The sequence below is a fragment of the Cebus imitator genome, unplaced genomic scaffold (genome assembly GCF_001604975.1).
Source record: "Cebus imitator isolate Cc_AM_T3 unplaced genomic scaffold, Cebus_imitator-1.0 Scaffold375, whole genome shotgun sequence".
Taxonomy (NCBI): domain Eukaryota; kingdom Metazoa; phylum Chordata; class Mammalia; order Primates; family Cebidae; genus Cebus; species Cebus imitator.
Window position 1 is genome coordinate 1299916 of NW_016107690.1, and position 13001 is coordinate 1312916.

The following is a 13001-nucleotide window of genomic DNA, read 5'->3' on the forward strand; positions in this document are numbered from 1 at the left end:
CCTCGGCCTCCCAAAGTGCTGGGATGACAGGCTTGAGCCACTGCGCCCGGCAATTTTTTGTATTTTTAGTAGAGACGGGGTTTCACCGTGTTGACCAGGATGGTCTCGATCTCCTGACCTCGTGATCCACCCACCTCGGCCTCCCAAAGTGCTGGGATTACAGGCTTGAGCCACCGCGCCCGGCCATGTGTGTTTTTTTTTTTTAACCTGCTTGGACTGACTTTCTTGAACCTCAGTAAGTACTAAAAGGCAACTTTATAAAGAAGCTTTCTAGGTACGTTTGAAAAGGCAGTTCACCACCTTACATGGAAAGCAGGTCTCTGGCAATCGATAGGAAATCCTATGGAAATAAACACGGTGAAAGCCCAGCCATAGAATGGGCAGCTAGCTAGGCTGGACCCAGGCCTGCATGTGCTTCGCCCTTCCAGAGGCGCTTACAGACGCACCAGCCCCAAGCCGAGATGCTGTCCCTGGAAGGAAAGATAATTAATATAGAAACAACTCTCCCGTTGGATCTCCTGGAGTTTAATGCCAGGCACGTGAGCCATCTAAAAGCACCCCGAGGGCATTTGAAATTCAGCTCCTTTTGCAGCTCCCCTCACCCCAAATCTTCCCCAGATCCCCCTCCCTCGCACTTACCAGGGGAAGAGTATGTCGGTTTCGAGGCATCCCCTCCCGGTTTCGAGGCCTCCCCTCCTGGCAGGTTACCATGGCAACCACCAGAGGCTGGGGCTCCCATTCCATCTTAAGTGCCCTCCTCCCACTGCGGGAAAACCTCACAAGGGGACAGACGGGGCAGCTCTGTTGCATTGGAGAAGCCACAGTTGTCCCCTCCAGTCTTTCGCGGGTGCCGGAGCTGTGCGGCTGTCACAGTTTGTGCGATGGTGTCGTGGGAAGCGGAGACAGACGAGACACAAGGATGGGAAGTTTCTTGGAAGGCGGGGAGGTGATGACATGAAGCGAGATAACAGAGCCTGCCTTCGATGCTGGTCCAGCTGCTGGTTTCGTCAGAGCTCCCCTTGGGGAGGGACAGCTCTGGGTGACACCTCCCTCTTGGTGGGGAACAAGGAGGATTGCACTGTGTAGTGGGGGCTTTTCCTTCACCTGGGAATACGCCGCTGTGGGGTCTGCCTCTCCGGGAGCCCCTCCCGGAGTTTCTAATTCCTTGCTCTTCAAGAATCTCAACAGGGGCCGGGGGCGATGGTTCATGCCTGTCATCCCAGCGCTTTGAGAGCCCAAGGCAGGAGCAAGAGCTGGAGACCAGCCTGGGCAACAACGTAGCGAGACCTCGTCTCTATGAAAAATTTAAAAAGTTAGCCGGGGGCCGGGCGCGGTGGCTCAAGCCTGTAATCCCAGTACTTTGGGAGGCTGAGGCGGGTGGATCACGAGGTCAAGAGATCGAGACCATCCTGGTCAACATGGTGAAACCCCGTCTCTACTAAAAGTACAAAAAATTAGCTGGGCATGGTGGTGCGTGCCTGTAATCCCAGCTACTCAGGAGGCTGAGGCAGGAGAATTGCCTAAACCCAGGAGACGGAGGTTGAGGTGAGCCGAGATCGCGCCATTGCACTCCAGCCTGGGTAACATGAGTGAAACTCCGTCTCAAAAAAAAAAAAAGTTAGCCGGGCGTCGAGGCATGCGCCTGGAGTGCCAGCTGCTTGGGAGGCTGAGTCAGGAGGATCGCTTGAGTGAGGGAGGTCGAGGCTGCAGTGAGCTGTGATTGTGACATTTTTGAGAGCAAGACTCTGTCTTAAAAAAATCTCGGCCGGGCGCAGTGGCTCATGCCTGTAATCCCAGCACTTTGGGAGGCGGAGGCGGGCGGATCACGAGGTCAGGAGATGGAGACCGTGGTGAAACCCCGTCTCTACTAAAAAATACAAAAATTAGCTGGGTGTGGTGGTGCGTGCCTGTGGTCCCAGCTACCCTGGAGGCTGAGGCAGGAGAATTGCTCCAACCCTGGAGGCGGAAGTTGCAGTGAGCCGAGATCGCTGCAGTCCAGCCTGGCACCTGGCAACAGAGCAAGACTCTGTCTCAAAAACAAACAAACAAACAAAAGCCCTCAAATCTTGACAACCTATAACTTTGTAACTTTGCTGGCTTCTTTTTTTTTTTTTTTTTTGAGACAGAGTCTCGCCCTGTTGCCAGGCTGGAGTGCAGTGGTGCGATCTTGGCTCACTGCAACTTGCCTCCCGGGTTCAAGCAATTCTCCTGCCTCAGTCTCCCGAGTAGCTGGGACTACAGGCGTGCACTACCGCACCTGGCTAATTTTTTGTATTTTAGTAGAGACGGTTTCACCATGTTGGCCAGGATGGCCTAGATCTCCTGACCTCGTGATCTGCCCGCCTCGGCCTCCCAAAGTGCTGGGATTATAGGCGTGAGCCACCGCGCCCGGCCCTCTTAATTTTTTTGAGGCGGCGTCTCGCCATTGTTGAGGCTGGAGTGCGATGGCGCGATCTCAGCTCACCACAACCTCTGCCTCCTGGGTTCAAGCGATTTTCCTCTCTCAACCCAGCTGGGATTACAGGCAGGCACCACCACGCCCGGCTAATTTTGTAATTTTAGTAGAGATGGGGTTTCACCATGTTGGCCAGGCTGGTCTCAAACTCCCGACCACAGGTGATCCTCCCACCTCGACCTCCCAAAGTGCTGGGATGACAGGCTTGAGCCACTGCGCCTGGCTCTTTATTTTTTATTATTTTTTTAAAGACGGGGTTTCACCATGTTGGTCAGGCTGGTCTTGAACTCCCGACCTCAGGTGATCCACCCGCCTTGGCCTCCAAAGTGCTTGGATTACAGGCGTGAGCCACCACGCCCGTCCATGCACGCACATTCTTATGGTGGAGGCGTGAGTTGGCTCACTGCAGCGTGCACACATGTGCACCCTCGTGGGCGGATGCTGCCTGCCCATCCTGCTCAGGTGCCCAGTTAGCCCTCTGGTGGGGATGGACTCACACTTCCCCCGGTTCAGTCAGTTGGCGTTGAGATCCTCATTGGGGCTCGTTTCCCTGGTGTGAGTACCTGCAGGGCTCTCTGAGCACTGGGCTGCCCTAGTATACCTGCTCCCTTCCCTTGTACAGTTTTTGTTTGTTTGTTTGTTTTTGTTTTTGTTTGGAGAGTGGGTCTCCCTCTGTCGCCAGGCTGGAGGGCAGTGGCACAATCTCCACTCACTGCAACCTCTGCCTCCCAGGTTCAAGTGATTCTCCTGCCTCAGCCTTCCCAGTAGCTGGGATTACAGGCACCTGCCACCACGCCCGGCCAGTTTTTACATTTTTAGTAGAGAAGGGGTGTTGGCCAGGCTGGTCTTGAACTCCTGGCTTCAGGTGATCTAGCCATCTTGGCCTCCCACCGTGCTAGGATTACAGGCGTGAGCCCGAAACTTGCCCCTCCAGTTTCTGATCAGATTGGTGGGCCACAAGACACCAGATGCCTGGTGCCATTCAGTCCTCCCCTTTTTCTGCAGAATGACCTTCCCGCCAGCACTCCTGCCTCCAAGTCCTGTGACTCCTCCCCACCCCAGGAAGCATCCACCCCCGGGCCCAGCTCAGCCAGTCACCTCTGCCAGCTCGCTGCCAAGCCAGCGCCTTCCACGGACAGCATCGGTGAGCACCTTGCCTGCTGGTACCTGTCTGGGGCAGGCCTCGTCTCTGGGGACAGCTAGTAAAAGGGGCTGGCGAGGCAGGAGGCTGGGATTCCAGGCTTGGCATTCATGGCCTTGGTCCCTTCGTGACTTCAGGTTAGACGCTGCCTCCCTGTGGGTGGTTCCTCATTGTCTCAGCTTGACGGGTAGGGAAACTGAGGCCTGGAGAGTGGAAGTGACTTGGCTGGGGTTTCAGCCTAGTGCACTGAAAAGACAGGCTTTGGGGTCAGACAGGCCTGGGTTTCAGAACAGGCCTGGGCATTCACCAGCTGGGTGACCTTAGGCAAGTGACCTAGCCTCTCCGAGCCTCAGTTTCCCCATCAGTCACCTGGGGAATGACAGTGCTCATCTTTTCTGCCTTACGACCAGGGCCTGTGCTGGTTCTGGGGTCCCTGAAAGAAGTTGGCCTTGAATCCCGCCCCCATGGAACTCCTGGGTGACAAGGGACGAGACCCAGACCCCAGCACTCACAGCCCTGTATAATCAGGGCTGGTACAGGAGGAGGAACCCAAGATGGGCAAGGCTGGAGGTTGGCAATGAGGAGGCTCAAGGATGTTTCTGAGATGTGAATGGACATTGGGCCTGGGTTTTGAAGGATGGGTAGGAGTTTGTCAATTAAAAGAAAGAGAAAGTCGTGTCCACTGGAGGAACGGTATGGGCAGAGGTCTGGAGGTGTCCCAGGCTGTGGCCCATGTGGGACCAGAGCGTGGAAACTCTGAATGAAAGGCCAGGGAGCTCCCAAGGCAGTGGGAGGCGGGATCTGAGTCCGGGGTGTCTGAAGATGTGTCCCCGACTCTTCCCTCTCAGCCCTGAGGAGCCCCCTGACTCTGTCCAGTCCCTTCACCACGTCGTTCAGCCTAGGCTCCCACAGCACCCTCAACGGAGACCTCTCCGTGCCCAGCTCCTACGTCAGCCTCCACCTGTCCCCGCAGGTCAGCAGCTCTGTGGTATATGGACGCTCCCCCATGGTGAGTCCTTGGGTTGGGGGTACAGGAGGTGTTAGCAGGGCCCAGGGGCTGGGGGCTGGGAGGAGAAACCAACTATACAAGGAAAGACAAGGGAGTGCAGAAAGGGAAGGGAGCCCTGGCTCAGCAAGTGTTCATGGGAAGATGATCTGGGGGTCTCAGTAGTCTCACAAGCTTAATACAAAGCAGGACTTGTGACTGTGGAAAAAAGCAACGGTGATTAAGCTGCATGAAAAGGAGCAGTAGAGCCTTGGCTTTGGGATGCTATATACAGAAACAGGTATTGGACCAGATTTGTCTGGGGGGCTGCAGTTTGCAGACTCCTGTTCTAGAGCCAGTCTGGGCATTCGATGAAGTCTTCAGGATCCTTGGAACGCTGGAGTTCTAGGATTTCCTGGACAGAGAGATGCTGGGGTCGGTGCCCTCAGAAACCTCAGCCCTCCCACCTGGAGTGTGACAGGCAGAGTCGAAGGCAGCTCTGCTTCCTTAGTAGGGGCTGATAAATGGGGGCATGGGACAGCACAGAGGTGGGTTGGAGTCAGAGTCACCTGCCTCACTGACACCCCCTCTGGCATTCTGACAGATGGCATTTGAGTCTCACCCGCATCTCCGAGGGTCATCCGTCTCTTCCTCGCTACCCAGCATCCCCGGAGGAAAGCCGTGAGTACCAGGGTGGGGCTCCCTGCCTGGGAACCTGGGGCAGCCCCCCACCTCCTTTGAGGTCTTACCCTGTGTGGTTGGGGTCTCCCTGCTCCCCTTCTAGAAAGTCTCTTGTGTGGGCCGGGCGCCGTGGCTCAATCCCAACATTTTGGGAGGCCAAGGTGGGCAGATCATTTGAGGTCAGGAGTTCAATAGCAGCCTGATTAACATGGTGAAACCCTGACTCTACTAGAAATACAAAGAAATTAACCATGTGTGGTGGCCCATGCATGCCTGTAATCCCAGCTACTTTGGAGGCTGAGGCAGGAGAATCACTTGAACCTGGGAAGTGGAGGTTGCAGTGAGCCCAGATAGTGCCACTGCACTCCAGCCTGCATGACAGAGACTCCATCTCAAACAAAAATGCATCAGGCCGGACTTGGTGGCTCATGCTTGTAATCCTAGAACTTTGGGAGGCTGAGGTGGGCTGATCACTTGAGGTCAGGGGCTCAAAACCAGCCTGGCCAAAACGGTGAAACCTTGTCTCTACTAAAAATACATAAAACTTAGCCAGGCACAGTGGTGCATGCCTGTAATCCCAGCTACTCAGGAGGCTGAGGCAGGAGAATAGCTGGAACCCAGGAGGCAGAGGTTGCTGTGAGCCGAAATTGTGCCACTGCACTCCAGCCTGGGCGATAGAGCGAGACTCCATCTCAAAAAAACAAAAACAAAAACAAAACAAAAAGTAAAAAGAATACATCATCTGCCGGGCGTGGTGGCTCATGCCTGTAATCCAAGCACTTTGGAGGCCAAGGTGGGTGGATCACCTGAGGTCAGGGGTTCAAGACCAGCCTGACCAACATGGTGAAACCCCGTCTTTAAAAAAAAAAAAAATACATCATCCGGTGCCAGGCAGGACAAAGGCGTCTCCCAGGTTGGGGTGTGGAGGGGCGTTCCCAGGACTAGGTCATGCCCAGGCTTTCTCTCCAGGGCCTACTCCTTCCACGTGTCTGCAGACGGGCAGATGCAGCCGGTGCCTTTCCCCTCCGACGCACTGGTGGGCGCGGGCATCCCACGGCACGCCCGACAGCTGCACACGCTGGCACACGGCGAGGTGGTCTGTGCGGTCACCATCAGCGGCTCCACGCAGCACGTGTACACGGGTGGCAAGGGCTGTGTGAAGGTGTGGGACGTGGGCCAGCCTGGGGCCAAGACACCTGTGGCCCAGCTCGACTGCCTGGTGAGGGCAGGGTGGGACAGTGGGCGGGACTCACGGGTGAGGGGTGGAGCTTATATTCAAATAGAGCGGTGTGTGCAGGCCGGCTGTGGGTGGGGTTACAGGTGAAGGGTGGAGCTTGTAGTCACATGAGGCCAGGCCAAAGTGGTGGGGTGCATTGGCCAATCAGGATAGGGTTTGCAGGCCACCCATGGGTGGGGCTTACAGGTGAAGGGCGGAGCTTATGGTCAGATGGGGCGGGGCTTGCAGGCCAAAGTGGCGGGACTCATTGGCCAATCAGGGTTGGGCTTGCAAGACAACCAGGATAGGGTTTGCAGGCCAACCATGGGTGGGGCTTATAGGTGAAGGGCGGAGCTTATGGTCAGATGGGGCGGGGCTTGCAGGCCAAAGGGGTGGGGCTCACCAGTCAATTAGGGTAGGGCTTGCAGGCCAACCAGGACAGGGTTTTCAGGCCAACCATGCGTGGCGTTTACAGGTGGAGGGTGGAGCTTGTCAAATGGGGTGGGGTTTGCAGGCCAAAGGAATGGGGCTCACTGGCCAATCAGGTTAAGGTTTGCAGGCCTACCATGGGCAGGGATTGTAGGTGAAGAACAGAGCTCACAGTGTAATGGAACAGTGTGTGTGGGCCGAAGGGGCAGGGCTTGCTGGCCCATCAGGGTAGGGATGGCAGGCTCCAGAGACCCCCACCTGAAGCCAGGCTCCTGGAGACCTCACCTGGGACCAACCCCCAGCCTGATTCTCTTCCTGGACCCAGAACCGAGACAACTACATTCGCTCCTGCAAGTTGCTGCCAGATGGCCGGAGTCTAATCGTGGGCGGTGAGGCCAGCACCTTGTCCATTTGGGACCTGGCAGCGCCCACCCCCCGTATCAAGGCTGAGCTGACCTCCTCGGCCCCAGCCTGCTACGCCCTGGCCGTCAGCCCCGACGCCAAGGTTTGCTTCTCCTGCTGCAGCGATGGCAACATTGTGGTCTGGGACCTGCAGAACCAGACGATGGTCAGGTGCGCTGGGACCTCGGGCAAGCCCCTGGCCGCTCTCTGTGCAGTGGGGTGGAGGACTGACCCGGGAGGTTGCTGGGGCAGCTCCAATTCCGGGATGGACGCCTGGGCCCTTCTTCCTCCAGGCAGTTCCAGGGCCACACAGACGGCGCCAGCTGTATTGACATTTCTGATTATGGTACTCGGCTCTGGACAGGGGGCCTGGACAACACGGTGCGCTGCTGGGACCTGCGGGAGGGCCGCCAGCTGCAGCAGCACGACTTCAGCTCCCAGGTGCTGTTCGGTGCTGGTGGGAGGGGGATGGAAGCTCTAGAAATCCGAGTCCCTTCCTCTCCTCGTGTAGGGCCACTTCCAGAGGCAGGACAGGACTAACATCTGCTGTGGCATCCATCTTGCTTGTCATCCATATACGTCCACAGGCTTCCACTTTAATTCTCTGAAGACGTAGGGGAACCCAAAAGAGCTGATTTTTTTTTTTTTTTTTTTTTTTTTTTTTTTTTTTGAGACGGAGTTTCGCTCCTTGTTACCCAGGCTGGAGTGCAATGGCGCGATCTCGGCTCACCGCAGCCTCCGCCTCCTGGGTTCAGGCAATTCTCCTGCCTCAGCCTCCTGAGTAGCTGGGATTACAGGCACGCACCACCATGCCCAGCTAATTTTTTGTAGTTTTAGTAGAGACGGGGTTTCACCGTGTTGACCAGGATGGTCTCGATCTCTTGACCTCGTGATACACCCGCCTCGGCCTCCCAAAGTGCTGGGATTACAGGCGTGAGCCACCGCGCCCGGCCGAGAGCTGATTTATATGAAGCTGTGGGGCCATTGAGACCCTCAGATCATTTTCTCCACTTGCCTTTGTTCAGCCATTCCCTTATGTCTGTCTTTCCTTGGTGTAGCTGGGTTCTTCTCTCAGTCTTTAATTTCCAGATCCCACTGGGAGTGCTAGACACACACTTCCCATTGAGGACTCACCATGGGGGAGTTACTGGCCAGGGGAACAGAGTGGAGGTTGATGTAGGAGGAGCTGGGTGTGGATAGGTCGCCATTGAAGGTGGAGCTTAGGTTGAAGGCCATGGTGAATGGGCTGGACACAGCTGGGGGACTCCTCAGGGCTGAACAAAGAGAGTGAATCTTCAGGCACCGTGGCCCCAGATTCTGCCTGTCTCTGCTTTGGGGGCAGGGTGTGAGCTCCTGCTCTGTCATGCAGGATTTCCACGCACTAGTCTCATGCACACCGTTCTCTGGGATGGCTCTGAGACCTCTGCACATTTGTTCCCTGTGGCTGAAATGCCTTTGTCTTGTTTCTGTAATTGGCAAACTCCTATTCATCCCTCAAGGCCCATCTGGTTTGCTCCTCCTCCTTGAAACCTTAGAGGAACTAACTCTGAACTCCCAAGTTGTTCTTGTTTTTGAGACGGGTGCAGTGGCATGATCTCAGCTTACTGCAACCTCCACGTTCCAGGTGCAAATGATTTTTGTGCCTCAGCCACAGAGTAGCTGGGACCACAAGCATGCACCGTCATGCCCAGCTCATTTTTGTGTTTTTTTTTGACACCAGGTTTCATTGTGTTGTCCAGGCTAGTCTTGGACTCCCGGCCTCAAGTAATCCACCCACCTCGGCCTCCCAGTGTGGGAATTACTGGCGTGAGCTACTGCTCCCACCCTCCCAAGCTCTTTATGTCCAGCCTGGTCTTCTCTTTCATTTGATGATTTCTGGGGGTTTTTTGTTGTTTTTGAGACGGAGCCTCGTTCTGCCTCCAAGATGGGAGTGCAGTGACACGATCTTGGCTCACTGCAACCTCCGCCTCCCGGCTTCAAGCAATTCTCCTGTCTCAGCCTCCAGAGTAGTTGGGATTACAGGCACCGGTCACCACACACAGCTAATTTTTGTATTTTTAGCAGAGATAGGGTTTCAGCATGTTGGCCAGGCTAGTCTTGAACTTCTGACCTCATGATCCACTCACCTCAGCCTCCCAAAGTGCTGGATTACAAGCACCCGTTAGCACACCCAGCTAATTTTTGTATTTTTAGTAGAGATGGGGTTTCACCATGTTGGCCAGGCTGGTCTTGAACTCCTGACCTCATGATCCACCCACCTTGGCCTCCCAAAGTGCTGGGATTACAGGCATTTACCACTGCACCCAGCCTCATTTGATGATTTCTTTAATAGGAAAATCAGGAGTACTGGTGGAGGTAGCTCTCCGTCCCATGTCCCCGAAGCTTGGGTGGGCTAAATACATTTCTAGGGAGCCCATGGTGAATACCTCCTAGCTCACGGGGTGCCTCCCACCGCGTGTTTACGCAGGAGCACCTCTGGATGGCCAGAAAAGGACATTTGAAGCCCCCCAGTCTTCTATGCTGTAATGTGTGCTTATTTCCACAGGTGTGTTATGTATTAGTGAGACTCCAAGAGGTTTAGGGTGGAACAGGACCCGATTCCTATGTGTGCCTAAAATGGGGTGGCTGCAGAAGGATGAGGACCCTGAATCCTTTAGAATCAAACCGAAAAGCAGTATTGCAAATGGGGAATGCTCCAGGCCAGGCTCAGTGGCTGACACCTGTAATCCTAGCACTACGGGAGGCTGAGGCTGGAGGATCACTTGAGCCTAGGAGATTGAGGTCAGCTTGGGAAACAGAGCAGGACCTTGCTCCTTCTTAAAAAATGAAAAATTAGACACAGTGGCATGCACCTGTGATTCCAGCTACTTGGGAGGCTTGCGGCTGGAGGAGGCTGAGGCTGCAGGTCGTCATGCATGCACGAGTGCACTCCAGCTTGGGCAGCAGATCGAGACCCTGTCTCAAAAAAAAAAAAAAAAAAGGTGGGGGTGAATATTCCAAACTCAAAGTGAGAAGTCCTGGCTCCAAGGCCTGGTCTTTTTTTTTTTTTGAGACGAAGTCTCGCTCTGTCACCCAGGCTAGAGTGCAATGGCGTGATCTCAGCTCACTGCAACCTCCACCTCCCGGGCTCAAGCAATTCTCCTGCCTCCGCCTCCAGAGTAGCCGAGATTACAGGTGAACGCCACCACGCCCAGCTCACTTTTGGATTTTTAGTAGAGATGGACTTTCGCCGTGTTGGCCAGGCTGGTCACGAACTCCTGACCTCAGGTGATCTACTTGGCTGAGCCTCCCAAAGTGTTGGGATTACAGACATGAGCCACCGCGCCGGGCTGAGTCCTCCTCTTTCATAGCCTTGCTGTGTGACCTTGAGGGGACACTGCCTTGGCTTCCACCATCTGCTTAAGGGGAATGATTGTCCTTGCGTGCTCGTTCCCTCCTCTGTCCCTCCCTCCCTCCTCCCTGTGCTGTCGTGCGCTCAGAGCAGATAATGGATGTGTGGCCCTAGGGTTCTATGTAATTCTGATTAATATTAATGATTCGACATGCACTTGTCTGCTGTGTTCTCAGTCCTGGGCCAGCTGCCTTTCTCTGGGGGGAGCTGAAGAGGGAGAAGGTTGGACTCCACCCCCCAACCCCTGCTGGTGCTGGGCACCCCCCAATATCCAAAGGGGCTCATAAGCCAGAGACGGTGGCTCACAGCTATAATCCCAGCACTTTGAGAGGCCAAGATGGCAGATCGCTTGAGGTCAGGAGTTCCAAACCAGCCTGGCCAAGATGCCGAAAGCCCTTCTATACTAAAAACACAAAAATTAGCTGGGCATGCATGGCAGGTACCTGTAATCCCAGCTACTTGGGAGGCTGAGGCAGGAGAATCACTTGAACCTGGGAGATGGAGGCTGCAGGGAGCTCAGATTGCGACATTGCACTTCAGCCTGGGTGACACAGTAAGACTCCGTTTCAAAAAAAAAATTATCCAGATGCGGTGGTGCACGCCTGTAGTCACAGCTTCCCAGGAGGCTGAGGCAGGAGGATCACTTGAGCTGTGGAAATGGAGGCTGCAGTAAGCCATGATTTCGCCACCGCACTCCTGCCTGGGTGGCAGAGAGAGACACCGTCTCAACACCAAACAATGGGGGCTCGTGACCCCATCTCTTCCCTCTTTACCCCTAGATTTTCTCCCTGGGCCACTGCCCTAACCAGGACTGGCTGGCGGTCGGAATGGAGAGTAGCAACGTGGAGATCCTGCATGTCCGTAAGCCGGAGAAGTACCAGCTGCACCTCCACGAGAGCTGCGTCCTGTCCCTCAAGTTCGCCTCCTGCGGTATGTCTGTCTACTGGGGTGGAGTGGCACACCCCCCAAACCCCAACAAAACCCAGGGTGCCTATGCAATCTGAATCTTAGATAAATAAAATTTTAGTGCATAAATAACAATATTTGTTATTTATATATTCAGATTTATATACTCTAAAGCAAATCATTAGTATAAGCATATCCCAAATGGTGTGTGGGATATACTTATACTAAAAACCAAATGATGAGATATTTGGGATATACCTGTCCTAAACATTGATGACTTAACTGAGATTCAAATTTAAGGCCAGGCGTGATGGCTCACGCCTGTCATCCTAACACTTTGGGAGGCCAAAGCGGGCAGATCACCTGAGGTCAGGAGTTCAAGACCAGCCTGGCCAACATGGGGAAAATCTGTCTCTATTAAAAATTGAAAAATGAGCAGGGCATGGTGGCAATTGCCTGAAATCCCAGCTACTTGAGAGGTTGAGGCAGGAGAATCACTTGAACCTGAGAGATGGAGGTTGCAGTGAACTGAGATCACACCACTGCACTCCAGCCTGGGTGACAAGAGGGAGACTATCTCAAAAATAAAAATAAAAAATTAAGGCAGCACAGTAGCTGCTGCATGTAGTTTCAACTACTCAGGAGGCTGAGGTGCAATGATCACCCCAGATCAGGAGTTCAAGACCAGCCTGGGCAACATACCAAGACTCTACAAAAAAATAATAAACAGCCGGGTATGGTGGGTCCCACCTGTAGTCCCAAATGCTGAGGAAGGAGGAGAGCTTGAGCCCCAGAGAATCGAGACTCCGGGAGCTACGATCACACCACTGCCTGCCAGCCAGGGCAATGGAATGAAACCCTGCCTCTTAAAAATATCATTCGTTAGTATTAGTACATCGTAAATAGAAAAATAAAATACTTGGGCTGGGTGTGGTGGCTCACACCTGTAATCCCAGCACTTAGGGAGGCTAAGGTGGAAGGGTCGCTTCAGGCCAGGAGTTTGAGACCAGCCTGGGCAGCATAGTAAGACCCTAACTCCACAGAAAATATATTTTTTTGAGATAAATTCTCACTCTGTCTCCCAGGCTGGAGTGCAGTGGTGCAATCTCAGCTCACCGCAACCTCTGCCTCCCGGGTTCAAGTGATTCTCCTGCCTCAGCCTCCCAAGTAGGTGGGATTATAAGTGCCTGCCATTTGGGAGGCTGAGGCGGGTGGATCACGAGGTCAAGAGATCGAGACCATCCTGGTCAACATGGTGAAACCCCGTCCCTACTAAAAATACAAAAAAATCAGCTGGGCATGGTGGCGCGTGCCTGTAATCCCAGCTACTCAGGAGGTTGAGGCAGGAGAATGGCTTGAACCCAGGAGATGGAGGTTGCAGTGAGCCAAGATTGC

General features: G+C 54.4%; 1 protein-coding gene across 1 annotated transcript in view; it reads left to right on the forward strand.

The window, feature by feature from the left end:
• Window positions 1-13001, forward strand: part of TLE2 (TLE family member 2, transcriptional corepressor) — a 38702-nt gene that overhangs the window by 22757 nt on the left and 2944 nt on the right. The window contains exons 10-16 of the mRNA XM_037731023.1: window positions 3461-3599; window positions 4445-4605; window positions 5186-5262; window positions 6232-6481; window positions 7233-7480; window positions 7603-7750; window positions 11480-11630. Coding sequence (XP_037586951.1) covers window positions 3461-3599; window positions 4445-4605; window positions 5186-5262; window positions 6232-6481; window positions 7233-7480; window positions 7603-7750; window positions 11480-11630 — 1174 coding nt within the window. The remainder of the gene's footprint in view (window positions 1-3460; window positions 3600-4444; window positions 4606-5185; window positions 5263-6231; window positions 6482-7232; window positions 7481-7602; window positions 7751-11479; window positions 11631-13001) is intronic.